Here is a 14,614-nt window from a genome sequence, read left to right as displayed (position 1 = left end):
TAAAAAAATTTCTTATTTTGAGTTGAAAAAACAATAGGCTGGTTTTCTATAAGATTGAGTAATGAATGAAAATTTAGTTTTTTATTTTATTTATTTTACTAATTTCCCCTAGAAAAAGAGGGTCTACAGAATATCAATGTCCTTTTGAAAAATAGTTTTTAAAGAATCTAGTGAGTTATTTGTGCAGCAACTTTGAAAAAGTAAGGAAAATGCATTTAAGATTGTCAGTACTCTTAATTAACTTCATGACTTTTTAAAATTATATCTAACTACCATAAACTCGTTTCTCTTATTAGTTTAAACTTCTTTATTGCATGAAAATGTAAACATGTATATTGTGTATAAAACTACCAGAGGGGAGAAAATTAGATGAAGTTGCCATAAAAACTCAAATTACAGATTATCTTAGAGGAATTGGCAAAAAAATTAGGTTGCACGGGTTTTTTCTAAAAAACAAAGTAGTATGTAGCTTATTGTGTATTATACTTATTGATTTTTGAGAATACCAAAAAAAGGTAAAAAAATGTATGTATATTTTTTGCACCATCATGCTCAGTTTTTACAGTACTGCAACTTTTTTTTTTATGTGCATAAGCTTTAGTTAAGGCCTATTAAATGGTATAGGTGGATTTTTTTCTCCTTTTAACTATAAATACGTATCAGGGAAAATGGAAATGATGTAAAATTAAATAACTTATGTTTTTTAAATTTGGTTAAAAGCATGTGTTAGAAGATATTCATCAAAGATGTATAGGAATTTCTTTTTTTATTTTAGCTATCCCCCCCCCCCCATTTGGGTATCCCCAAAAACTCTATTGAGATAAATGCAATATTAATACAAACACCAATTGATCTGGAAATATAATTGTTTTTTATGGCACTTAATCTAATTTACAAGCCTACTAAAAAAACCAAACAAGCTAACATATGCTTTATAGTTAATGGCTTACAAAAATCACGTTTCATAGATCCTAATATATGGGTGGGTAAGTCTTTGGTGTGTAGGCATTCAGACCCACCACTGACTGAGTTATGGTTTTCGCAAGTCAAATCTCCTCGCCCCATCACCCAGGTCTGGCCCCCGAACCCTCTATACACCCCAATCCCTTGCTCGTTGTTGTGTAGGGTTTAGGAGATGGAGGCCGAGGCCATGCCGGGGATCAGCCCTGCTTGGCCTCAGCCTCGCCCAACGAATTTGCATGGTCTTTTCCCGTTCCCTTACTTCTCTTCTTCCTCTGTTCCTCTGTCCCTTATTCTAATCGTTAACTAATTTTTACCCTTTTTGCACAATACTTTATCATAATGCTGTATACTCTCCCTATTGCTGTATTTGAAAAAGCAGCTAAAGACCTTAGATGTTGAAGCGGCAGAAAATTTTCAATGAATAAAAATCCTAATATTTTTATGGGGAAGTCTCTGAATGCGTAGCCATTCAAGGGCCGCGCTGACGTCCGTTATGATTCTCGCAAATAAAATCTCTCCCTATCCCCCAGGACTGCCCCTTACCCCTTTGTATCTGGATCTTTGAAATACTGGATTTCGACATTTTGTTCTGTATTTGTGTAATTCGATGGTTTTTTTAAAACCTTTTATTTTATTTTCCTCTATTGAGAAGTTTTTAGAAGCAGATAAAAAAATAAAAAACACGAAGATGACAGAATGAAAAGTAAAACCTGGGTATAGTTTCCTAGGTCTCGTGACAGTGCTTGGTTTTCTCCAGAAAATATAGGGTTTCGGGTGTGGGCTAATGCTGAAGATCATCACATGATATTAATTTATTTTATATAATGATAACCATTTTAGAAATGATTTCAGTTATAATTACTATTATCATTATTACAGTTTTGTTTCTGTTATATATATATATTTTTTATCATCGTGTTAGTTATCATCCTCATCGTGTCTATCTTTGTCTGTTTTGTTGTTTTTATTTATTTTTTTTTTTTATCATTGTTATTATTATTGTTGTTGTTATTATTATTGTCATTAAACATTGTCTCAGTCTTCATCTTTATCTTTATCTTCCATCATCTTCATCTTCATCTTCATCTTGAGATTAATCTTCATCTTCCTCTTCATCTTTATCTTCATTTCCATCTTCATCTTCTCCATCTTCATCTTCACATCTTCATCTTCTCCATCTTCATCTTCTCCATCTTCATCTTCAGATTCTCTTCTTCATCTTCATCTTTTTCATCTTCATCTTCTTCACTCCATTTTCATCTTCAGTGTCATGGGCATCATTGTTAGTTTTTTTTTTTTTTTTTTTTTTTATTAGTTATTTGTTTTCATTTTAATCATGCTTTTTATCATAATTTTCATTTTATTATTATTTTATCCTATAAATTATTTCTTTATTTATCTTTAATCCATTAAGATCCACATATACATACATGCCCTGCGCACTAGCTCTCCCTCGACTAATTTTTCAGGGTCTTTTCTTCTCCCTCCTTCGTTTTCTTTCTCTTCTTCATTGCCTTCTTCTGTCTACTTATTAAAATTTTTAAAATCATACTTACCCTTTTTGCCACAGAACTTTACCATAATGCTGTGAAACCCTTTGATTTTTTGGTACAACTGTTTCTGGAGATCGACAAACATTCTTTACCTTTTGGTAATTTTGTATATGCTGTTTAAGAACGTAGAGGTTTATGCAGCAGAAAATTTAATTAAATTAGTCAAAAATTTTTTAAAGTTTTAAAATTTAATGTCAAAGCAAGCAATTTGATCGGGTAATTGTGATGAAAGTTATAAGCTGGTATTAATTAAATATGGACCTAAAAGGAAACAAAATATATTGCACACAATACAATAATAAACTAAATTCAGATGCTCTTGAACACATTTTTTGAAAAGAAATATTAACATAAATTCATTTTAAACTGTATCATTACAGAAATTTAAACAAACAAGATAAATTGATAAATAAAGGGAAAAGAAATATAAAAAGTTTTTTGTCCTGTGATATCATCATCATCAATAACGGTATGCTGGATTGAAAATAATGAATTATTTTAGTGCTCCAAGTACGGACAGTTGCTCCACTGCCAAGCTAATGGTCATAGGAAAGACAGGAGGTGCGCTGGTTTGGTTCCACCCAAAAAAAATTTGTATATAAAAAATAGATTCCCGCAAGAATTTTGAATTATAGTGTAGGTATTGGTTTTCACCATAAATCAGTTTTTAGTAGTCCAGCTATTTAACCCCAAACGGGATGTATGGCAAGAATACGTGCCATGGCCACTGTAATACAAGTTTATTGTACTTACACATGGATGTCTGTACAAGTGCTTAGTCACCAAGGAGTCAGTGTTAGGCCTACCTATCTCACCTTTTTACCTTTTTTTTGATTTTTGGAAAGGTCCCCCCCCCCAATCCCTCCCCGTTTTGTGGGGGGGGGCTTAGGAGGCGGAGAGGGGACCCAATGATGGGAACCCCCCAACCTTGGACTCCCCTCGACTCAACAAATTTTTGCAGGGGCCTTTTTTTTTTTTCCTTCCCCTTTTCGTTTCTGCCCCTTCCCAAAACCCTTTGCTACCCACCCCCAAAGGCGTGAGACCCTGCTAAAAGGATAAAGGCGACTTTGTCCATCCTAAACGGCCTGAGGGACCATGGGCAGGGATTCCCCCCGATTTGTACCTACCCCCTTACCCCCGGGGGGACCCTGGGGGGTGACTTTTTTTTATCCCCAAAAAACCCAGGTTACCATGGCCAGAAATGAAAACATTCCCCCTATTAGGGGCAATGAGGCTTGCCCCTTTATAAAATAGCCCCAACGATGAAACCCCCCACCCGTTTCCCTCCCCCGGGCCTCCTTTGACCACAGTCCAAACACTGCAATAACTACCCCTCCCCCAATGCCTACTAGTACAGTACCCCAACATAAAACCCTTAAAGGGAAACTTTTCCACTTTTCCCATGCTCAATTTCAAACCTCTACCCCCAACCCCCAACACAACACCCCCATCCTCCTATTAATCCCTTTACCCCCTTTTGCCCCCCTTTTCCCAAAAACACTCCCTCCCTCAACTACTCATTTTCGTCACCCCCCGCCCTTCTACTACCCCTATCTCTAAAACATTTTAATCTCTCTTTAGTGCACCAAAATGGGCCCGTTTTTCGTATCCCCCACAGCCCCTACTCTGAAACACCCTTCTTTTCCCAAAATGTCCCCAAAAAAACAATAGGAAAAGTTCTTTCCGTAGGACCCACTGCCCCGTCTTGTCACAGTAACACCGAAAACCAAGCTAAGCTTTAAACAAAACAAATGACCTATATGGAAACCCCCATCCTTGCAAAACCCCACCCAAACCCCTCAATACTTGCACGGAACAGTTTAAATCTCCCAGCAAATTCCCCATTTAATGAAAAAGATTGGTCAGACTGTGGAAAAACCTCTTGCCTTCTCACAGACTATGATGAAACTCAGTACAATGCTACTCCATTCCCCCCAGGGTCATCGAAAAAAACCCACAAACATACCCAAAAACCCCTTCCAGACTGCCTTCCCTTTAACGCTAAATAGGAGGAAAACCCTCCCTGTTGTCCCTACCAACCTCCCCCACGCAGTGCAAATTTTTGGCGTCTGGACCCAGCCAAACATTCCCTTCCACAGCCATGCCGACTATGGCCAACCGGGGCCCTACCCCTCTAACTGCTCGCATAATCACGCACATTGCCAAATGTGGCGGCCCCATAATGTTTTTTATGGGGCGCCACCTCAAAATTTTTGTCGAGGTAGCAACTCTCAGATTCAAACTTTGGGCTCACACTCGTAAGCCAAAAGGAAGCACTCGAGTGGTTTTTCTCTTTTTTACTCCGTAAACTGCTCATTTACCAATTTTCCCAAACCCCCCCCCACCCTACATTAATCCCCCCCTTTTTACCTCCTACCTTCTCCAGTCAAAAATCTTTTGCCCTCCCAAACCCAACACTCAACTCTACTACAAACTCCAACACCTCTACAACCCCCAAAACCTTTCCCCTTTTCCTCTCGCACTACCCTAACAGACAGAACAAACTTCCACCCCCTCTTCCCCCACCACACAAACCCTCCCCTTCCTTTGCCCCCACCTTGAACCCAACCTCTCTTTCCCCCCCTCACAAGAAAACCTTTATCCCCCCAAAAATCCCCAACCAAATCCTCAGAAGAACTATTGAAAAAAATTCAGATTACTTAATGAAAACTCATAACCCCCCAAATTTCAACTCCCCTCCTTTCCACTGCAATAACTGCTGATATCCACCTCCTCCTAACGATATCCCCCCTACACCCTATCCTCCTAACCCCCCCCAAAAAGCCCATCCCCCCACCCCAAACCCCCCCCCATTAACCCTCCCCCCACCCCTCTATCCTTTCCCTTTCCCCCCTGGATACACACGTGAATCCCTTATGTAACCCCCCCACCCTCCCCCCATCCCTTACCACGTGAACCTTATTCACAAATATCCCCCCTTTCCCCCTCCCGAGAACCCCAACTCCCACCCTCTCCCATATCAGACCCCTTGGGCCCTTTTCCCACCCCCTACTGCTTCCCTCTAAAAACTCCAAAACGTACTAAATCTATTCACTAAAGATAACCCATCCTTCATTGGAAAATTCGCGGGGTTTCCCCTTCACAGACCGAAACCCTTTTTCATATCCTTTGCCTTCAAGAGCCTTTTTTTTTCACATCCTCCCAAAACCCAAACCCCAATTACATTGTCCTTCCCCACTTCCCTTTTGTCTCATCCATATTACCCCGCTTTCCCCCCCTTCCTCCTTCACCGACCTCCCCAACCCTTTGACATCCCTTTCAGAAAACCCACACTTTCTGTTTCAACAACCTTTCCTTTCCTCATAATACCCTCCATCTAATCTAAATCCTTACCACCCCGACTCGACCCTTTCACTTACCCAAATTCCTTTGCCCAGCGACAATAAACACTAATCAACCACCCTTCCAAAATTAATAAGGTAAGACCTTGATGTTACACATTTCTTGCTTTTAACCATTAAACCCTTAAACCTTGGAAGGGCTTTTGCTTATTTCATTGTCTTAATGTTGAAGAATTTTAATAATCTGATAACATACCACAATAAAATAATAACAGTATCGATTCAACGTTTTTAAAAAGAAAAACCTTTTTCCCCCCAATTAAAGGTAAGGGGAAATCGGGATGGTCACTGGGGCCTACTGAAGATTCCTTGCTGGTTGGCACATTGGAGTTCCTGTATGAAACAAATTCACCAAAAAGGGGAAAAATAATCCGGGGCGGTTGCTTTAAGAAAAATATTACAAGGAAAAGCAAAGAAAATAAACCTTGTAGGTTTGCTCAATGTAAATAACCAAAATATCTTTCAACAAAATTTTTTCAAATTTTGCAGCAGTGCTTAGGTAAAAGCAGCATAACTCTTGAATGGCTCTAAAAGCATCCTTTTTGGGATCTCAAAATCTTTTCCACATTTATGGGGGTCAGTACAAAATATAAGATGCTCACTCTTCCTTTTTTGGTTATTTTTTTTTACTATATATATTTTCTCTTACAACATTCTATGTTTTCACCTTTCGTACCCCCAAATATAGGTATTATTCTTTTTACTTGATGAAAAAAAACTTTCTTTGAAAGTTACAGTGCTGTGTCTGGAACCCGGGATACTGCAGAACACGTTTGAGAACATTTACTTGCAAAATTGCACACACACGTCCATAATTTTTTATGGATGAACATAGACAAGATTGACTATCAGGGTCTCTGTTGTTACTAAATGCATGCTAATAATTAGTTTTGGGGACGGGCAAATATTGAAAATTTTCGGGGGTAACACCCAAAGAAACAAAAAAATATTTCTTGTGTGCTATCCATCTTTAATTTTTGATTATAGAGAAAAAAAGAAAAAGTAGCATATGATAAAGTTTTGCAGAGTTTCCTTTTTTTCGAAAAAAAGGGCATTGAATAAATATTCCCCAAATAAAAAAGGAATGGTATTAGAAAAAAAAACTCACTCTAATCTCTTGTTTTCCACAATCTTATTGGTTGCAAAGAGAACCCAGTGAACCCTTGATATTTGGCGGAGCAAACGGGGTGTATAGATTTCCCCTCTGGGTTTTGGGACCCTAAGACGTGGTTTCATGTTGAAAAACCCCCCTTTAGAAAAAATGAAAAATAAGTTATAACTGTTTTTGGGGACTACAGCCATACATCACTTTATTTTTAAGGCCAAAATTTTGGTGTAGGTTTTCTCTAATCAGAGGTTCTTAAACTTTTTTGTCATGGACCCTTTTAAGAACCCAAATGAAAACTTTGAACCCTTTCCTTTGAAATATTCACACCAACACAGCTTTGCATGTAATATGTATTATGTTGCTACATTATTTGGTAAGATTTCATTGTCCTCATACATACAAGAGATACACAAAGTATAACTATTAACTTTAAAGTGAACAATCTAGATAAACACATAAATATGAATGTTAATTTTTATCTGAGGGGTTTTAATGGACCCCCTAAAACCCCTCCATGGACCCCGGGTTTTAAGAACCCACCTCCAGATGTGGGCACAATGTAGCAGATCACCCCTGCCTTGGGCCCTCAGCTCTTGGCTCAACAAATTTTGCAGGGTCTTTTCTTCTCCTCCTTTTCCTTTCTTTCTCTTCTTCACCCCTTCTGTTGACTTCCTAAGGTGAGAGCTGAGCTGAAATTTTTAGAGGCTGGCTTTGGGTGTCGGTCATGAACAGCTCCAGGGCCATAGGGCCCCATTTTATTTCTGGCTCACCGTGGTCAAAAAATGAAGATTTTTTACTCTTGTTAAGGCATTAAGGTTTGCCTCTTTATCAACTAGTTTATCTAAATTTGATTTCATTGGTTTACCCACCCCTGCCTCCCCTTAGACTACGGCTCCATCGACAGATACTAATACCCCCTCCTCGATGTTTGCTGTCAACTTGATCCATTCTGAAACATCCACCCAGGTCATTACTCAACCTCCAGAATACACCCATTCCTCTCTCCCAACATCCTCCATTCCATCTCTTACTGCAGTCTTCTTCATTGTCTACCTTCATCCCCCTTATTAGTACTCTTCATTCTTTTTTGTTCTCCTACAACAGTACAACTTCTCCTACCATACCTTTTGAGTACCCTTTTTGGCCCAAGTGGGATTGATTCTTTGTGATTACCTCTATAGCCCCATACTCTGACAATGTATTCTCTTCCAACGATGTCTCCAAAACAAGTAGGCAAAGTTTCTTTTGCAGTTGTTCCAATAAATTCACACCTTGTCACAGTTCATCCAGCCCCAAAGCTCATGCACTATCTACTCTCACTGACCTCACGGCAAACCTATTCCTGCCCAACCTCACCCCTCCCTAAACAATTTTACTGGAACTGTTTCCGTGTCTCTGACTGATTTTTCCTGTATATGACAAGGACTGGTCAGACTGAAAATGACTTTTTTGAATGCCTTGTTGACTATAATGGCAGTCCAGTGCTACATTTTTCCCCCCAGAGGCCAATGAAAGTCCTACACCAATATTGCCAGATTAGCTCTGTAGACATGACCTTCCTCATGAAGTTTATATTGCTAGAGTGTCTCGCCCATATCAACCCCTTCCCAGTCATTGTCAAAAATGTTGGTGTATAGTCACCCAGACACTGTCATCTACAGCTCGATCCCCTCTTTGTGTGTTCTAATTGCTCTGCTCAGTCACACACGTGTCCCAATTGGGGTGGCTCCCATAATGTATTTTTAGGAGCCGTCCTTTTTTAAAAGCTCTCAGTTTAAAAACTAACCTTTAAACTCTACATGAGGCCAGACAAGAAGCACGCCAATGGGGTTTTTTCTTTTTCTACTTATTCTAAAACTGTATTTCACTCCACTCCCCTCCCGCCTTCTTTAAAAGTTTCAGCATCTCCCCCAGTATCTTTTGCCCTCTACCCAAACCATCTTCTCACTCTATCTATCACATACGACAATCTAAACATTCCACCCCATCTGCTCCTACTACATCCTCTCCTTCACCCCCTCTCTGTCTGCCCTTTTGGACATCCATTCCTCTTCTCCACATAAAAAAACCTTTGTTTCTCAGACCCCTCCCACCCAACTCACCTCCAGAAATTCTTTAAGACATACAAAAATTCTAAACATGACCCATGAGAATGCTCTACTCCTTCATCCACAATCTATTCCTATTCATTCTACATTCAAAGTTTTGCTGATACTCCTCCTCAAGTTTCCCCCACCCTTCTTCCCCCCTCTCTCCCCTCAAAAAACTCCATCCTCTCCTCACCATTTCCTCTACTTTCCCATTTTCCTTACCACTCTCACCTGGGTGTACATGACTCCCCCCATGGGCACAACACTGTCCTTTTCCAGATCCCTCCCCTCCTGACATCCTTCCCAGTACTTCACCACCTTTCCCCCGTTCCCTTATCTCATTCTCTGTATTCTTCTCTTACTTCTACTCCTACTATTTCTACCTGTATTACGTTGATTTTTCAATAATACCTCTTTTGCAGTTTTCCTCATACGGTGTTGCTCTCCCTTCCTCAAACACATACTGTCTATTTGATCTGATTGCCCTAAACCTTTAACCCCTTTTCCTTTACAGATCCCCACCATTTTCCATTTGCTCCCTCTCTATGCCCTTTTCACTACCGTTCTATCCTACAGCTTTCTACAACCTTTCACATCTATCATCTTATCCTAATTATTAAATCGTTCCACCCTTCTCACCACAATTTTTTAAACCATAGTGCTAAATGATTTGATGTCGCACATTTATTTCTTCTAACTTTTTGGCCAAATATGTTTTATAATTACCTTTCTGTCATTAGTATGAAAAGTATAGTACAAAGCAAAAATATTCCAGAATAGCTATATGATGAATATGTTTACATGTGATATTGTTAAATCTAAAATAGGGGAGTATTGCCTAAAGAAAATATAAAAAAATAAAAAAAAGGCATTTTACATTCCACTGTGAAGAAGAATTAAGATTATAACAATATCAGAGGATATATTTAGATCGGTATTGCTACATTTTGCTTCTCAAATGTCAGACTGTTCAAGTCATGTTTTAAAAAGATATTGACAGTTTTTTTTGAAAACGGGAATTCACTGTAACAATCCCTCACTTGAAGAGAGAGTATTACAGGCCATACCCTAATAGAGGTCATCATATTTAGCTTCACTAATAAAAAAGTACATTATGTCCATTCATCTTTTCCAGTCTTTCATACAAAGAATATGAACAATACACAAAAGTTAATTTGTGTTGTGTGATTTTCTGCTGTATATTATTAAAAAGGCATATAACGTTTTAGCACTTTCAGTGTCACTGTAGTCACTTTTTTTTGTGTTCCACGTTCTTAAGAAAAATTCTACTGCACTGAAATCAAGAACTATTGATTTTCTTTAGCATTTCAGAACACCTTTAGAAAGCAATTCACTTCTTTGATCACAGTTTAGTAATTTATTTGACTTTCACAGCATCAAATAACCTGCAATGATTATATATTATATATATATATATTATAATATATATATATATTATATAAATATTATCATTTTATATATATATGTATATATATATATATGTATATAATTATTTTAAAATATATATATCATATATATATATTTTATAATATATATATATATATATATATATATATATTATATATATATTAATATATATATTATACATATATATATATATATATGTGTATATTATATATAATTTTATATATATATATATATAAAATATATATATATATATATATATATATATATATATATATATATATAATATATTTTAATATATATATATATATATATAATATATATATGATATATACATATATATTAATATATATATATAATATATATATAATATATATATATATATATATAAAATTATATATACATATATTTTGTATATATGTATATATACACATGTACATATACATATATATATATATATATATATATATATATATATATATATATATATGTATGTATATATATACATATATACACATCACATATACATGCCCCCAATGTATGTATGTATGTATATACATATATACACAAAACACATGCACACATGTATATGTATATATATATAGGTATATATTCTTTTATTCTAGTTGTAAAAATGCCAGCGCTCTTGACTGCTAGATTGAGCCTGATCTCACAGTGAGAAAACAGCATATCACCTTGAGAGGTTAAAGACAGTGTTGAAGGGAAGCCCACTGCAATGGTATAAATTTTAAATTTGCTTAACTGTGGTTGATTAGGAAGGGCATCCAATCAGGCAAGGATGTAATGCTAAATAACCTCTCAATAATAAATTTGTAGAAACAAACAGAAGATTTTCCGCTCTTGTCTCCTCTCCTCTCCTTTCCTATCCTCTCTTCTCCTCTCCTTTTGACTGCTTGTCTTGCCTCACCTCTGTTCTCTCCTCTCTTCCCCTTCATACATTATCAATTTCCAGATTTACAACACATTATATAAGACTAAATAATGCAATTCTGCTTTGATATGAAAAAGGATTTGTCCCTACTTAATCTACATAGGCATAATGTTTTTGTATTAAACTATACAAACTACTTAAAAACATGGATTCAGAGAAATGTAGACATTTAGGGAGAAGTAAAAAGAAAAAATGAATGAAAGAAGTTGGGAATATAGATAAATAAACGGGACCTATTGCTTAGCTCCCCCCAATCCCTTTCTCACTGCTGCCATGGGGGATTAGGAGGCAGAGACTGAGGCCCAATGTAGGGATCACCCCGCCTTGGACCTCATCCCTTGCCTCAACAAATTTTGCAAGGTCTTTCCTTCTCCTTTCTTTTTCTTCTCTTCTTCATCTCCTACGTCCATCCAGTTATCCAAATTGTTAGCTCATATTTAACCTTTTCAGCACAATACCTCACCACAATGCTTGGTACACTTGTTTGTTTAGACATGACCATTCAGGAAATCCATGAACACTGCCTTACTGAACCAAAAAGCTTTACCTGGGGGCTTTGCCCCCCAAGCTCCACCCTATCACTGTTTAGTGAAGCACCTAATGACCTTAGATATTGAAGTGGTAAAACATTTTCAATAAATAAATAAATATTGCTTAGCTGAGGGAAAACAGGAGGGCCAGTTAACAAGAGGGGTGGGCAGTTTAACAAGTACACAAGTAAGCAAGAATGCATATAAACAGCTAAATATATCACACCCTGGTATATGTTAATAAGTATGCTCATTTGGGAAGATCTTGAATTATAGCAGTTGTATGAGCCCAACAGAATATAACAATACCATTATATTAGCTTAGAGATATAGAAAAATGAATAAATAAAATAGAGAAATGTTGGGAAGACTTTAGATCATGCAGTTTAGTAAGAAAAGGAAATAAATTGTGTTCAGAATTATAAAATATAGTTACTTTAAGCAGAAAAGAACTGGCAGAAGCTATTTTCTTCTAGATCTCATATAGCACTGAATATTGAATAAGCTACATTATCAAATATATGGTATGAATACAACCTTTTCTTTCTTTGCCTTTTACTGGATTTGTTGAAGTAATCAGTAACCACCATATATCATTAAAACACCTTTGTCATTACAGATAAAATAATGGCAGCAAAGAACGACACAAGGACTGCCATAAAAGTTACGCAGTTTCTTCCGAAGGTTTCTCAAAAGATGTGGAATTGAATTCAGACTGGAATAAGAGAGAAAAAATGATGGAGCAAAAGAATAACAACTAACCTTAAAGGAAAAAGTCAGCAAAATGTCGTTGCCACAGCAAGTCAGTGTCCCGTCAATGTCTGTGGCTGTGACAGTTTCTGTGGCTGTCCCAGGCGTCCATGTTTCAGTTCCAGCCATCAACATAGAGGAAAAGGATGACCACATGAATGTTTACCTCTGGAATAAGTCACAGCAGACACAAGATACCAAAACCCAAGGAAGTGATGGCAAATATGAATGCAGTGTATGTGGGAAGGCCTATTCCCAGAGGAGCAGCTTTGAGTACCACAAGAAAACCCACAGTGGTGAAAAACCATATCACTGCAGCACTTGTGGGAAATCGTTTCTCAACAAGAGCAGTTTAGTTGTACACAATCGCATTCACACAGGAGAGAGGCCATTTAGGTGTGATGACTGTGGCCGTGGATTTACTCAACGCAGTATGCTGACAGTCCATCGAAGAATTCACACAGGTGAGAGACCTTATACATGTTCAGAGTGTGGGAAAGCTTTTTACCAGAGTGATCACCTTACAAAACATAAAAGAATACATACAGGAGAAAAACCTTATCTTTGTGGAGAATGTGGAATGGCTTTCTCAGATAGCAGTGGATTAAGACAGCATGTGAAACGGCATACAGAGATGGGTCCATGGCGATGTGAGAAGTGTGATATAGTGTATGAAAAACGTACACCTTATGATCTTCACATGATGCAGCACCGTGGAGAGAAGCCTCTTGAATGTGATGTTTGTGGTAAACTCTTTCAGTATCGATCTACTCTTGATCTCCATAGAAAAACACATTTTAAAGAAAAGGTTTTTAAATGTGATGTTTGGTGAAGAATTTACTGGTAAAGTTTTACTAAGAAAGCATCTAAAAACATGTACATACAGAACGATACTATGCCAGACGCCTTGTTGGCTGGAATGCAGATAACAAATCATCCAAACAACAGGGTGACACCAAACCTCTTAGATGTGACCAGTGTGGTTTACTTTTTAAGGACAATGGTAAATTCTTGCTCATCAGAAAGTTCATTGTCTTGAAAAAGTTTCAAGTGTGATGTTTGTGGTTTGGCATTTGCTAAGAGTTACACACTGGAAGTTCATAAGCAGATGCATCCACATATATCTCCTCTTGTCAATGCTACCATGTTGACAGAAGTGCCATGCCAGGAACTACAAGGAACACCTGCATCTGAGATGACACTAACTCCTCTGTACCCTGCAGCCCAAGAACCTTCCATTGTGACCCAAGAGATCACACACATCCCAGCAGGTCAGGTAGTTATTCCTAGCACCAGCAAGTTCCAATCCTTTGTGAAGTGCCCATAAATCCCCAGCCAGCAAGGGCAAGCGAACTAAACCATGGTAGTTCTGAATTCACTTGTGATGTCGGTGGATGACTAAGGTTGGTATCCTTGTTTGACTTTGGCCCAGCCTTTTTTCCCCTTTCTTTCTTGGAGTTACGTGAATCTTTGTGATTCTATTCCTTTAGTACCTCTTGTCCAGTCACTAAACTATAATTGCAATTATTGGATTAAACTGTGATAATACTTAAAGAAATTCATATTTGCTATTATTTTTATTGTGTAAATTAGAGAGAACCTCATAAAACTGAATTACTGTTTTTATTGATTATAATTTCTTATTCTAATTGTTATTAAATTAAAACAGTATAAGATATATATGTGACATTATACCCTGCATTTAGTAGCTTCTAATTGATATGCAAGTGTTATATATATCATACTGAATATGGAAATGTGCAATGAATTTGTCAATGAATGTCTTCTTCTTATGAAACATAAGCAGGTTGGAATAGTTATGAAAATTATAGATTAATATCCGTATATGTAAGGTAAGATCATTACAGATATCATGAAATT

General features: G+C 37.2%; 1 protein-coding gene across 1 annotated transcript; it reads left to right on the top strand.

Annotated features, from left to right (window-relative positions):
* Nucleotides 1-12,436: 12,436 nt before the first annotated feature.
* Nucleotides 12,437-13,565, top strand: LOC119571147 (zinc finger protein 239-like). The gene has a single exon (XM_037918591.1). It carries the CDS (start codon nt 12,768-12,770, stop codon nt 13,563-13,565), a length of 798 nt encoding a protein of 265 aa, XP_037774519.1. The 5' UTR covers nt 12,437-12,767.
* The last annotated feature ends 1,049 nt before the right edge of the window (nt 13,566-14,614 follow it).

This window comes from Penaeus monodon, unplaced genomic scaffold (assembly GCF_015228065.2).
Source record: "Penaeus monodon isolate SGIC_2016 unplaced genomic scaffold, NSTDA_Pmon_1 PmonScaffold_5338, whole genome shotgun sequence".
NCBI lineage: Eukaryota > Metazoa > Arthropoda > Malacostraca > Decapoda > Penaeidae > Penaeus > Penaeus monodon.
The sequence above is the reverse complement of the archived record's forward strand: the minus strand, read 5'-3'. Positions and strand labels throughout refer to the sequence as shown.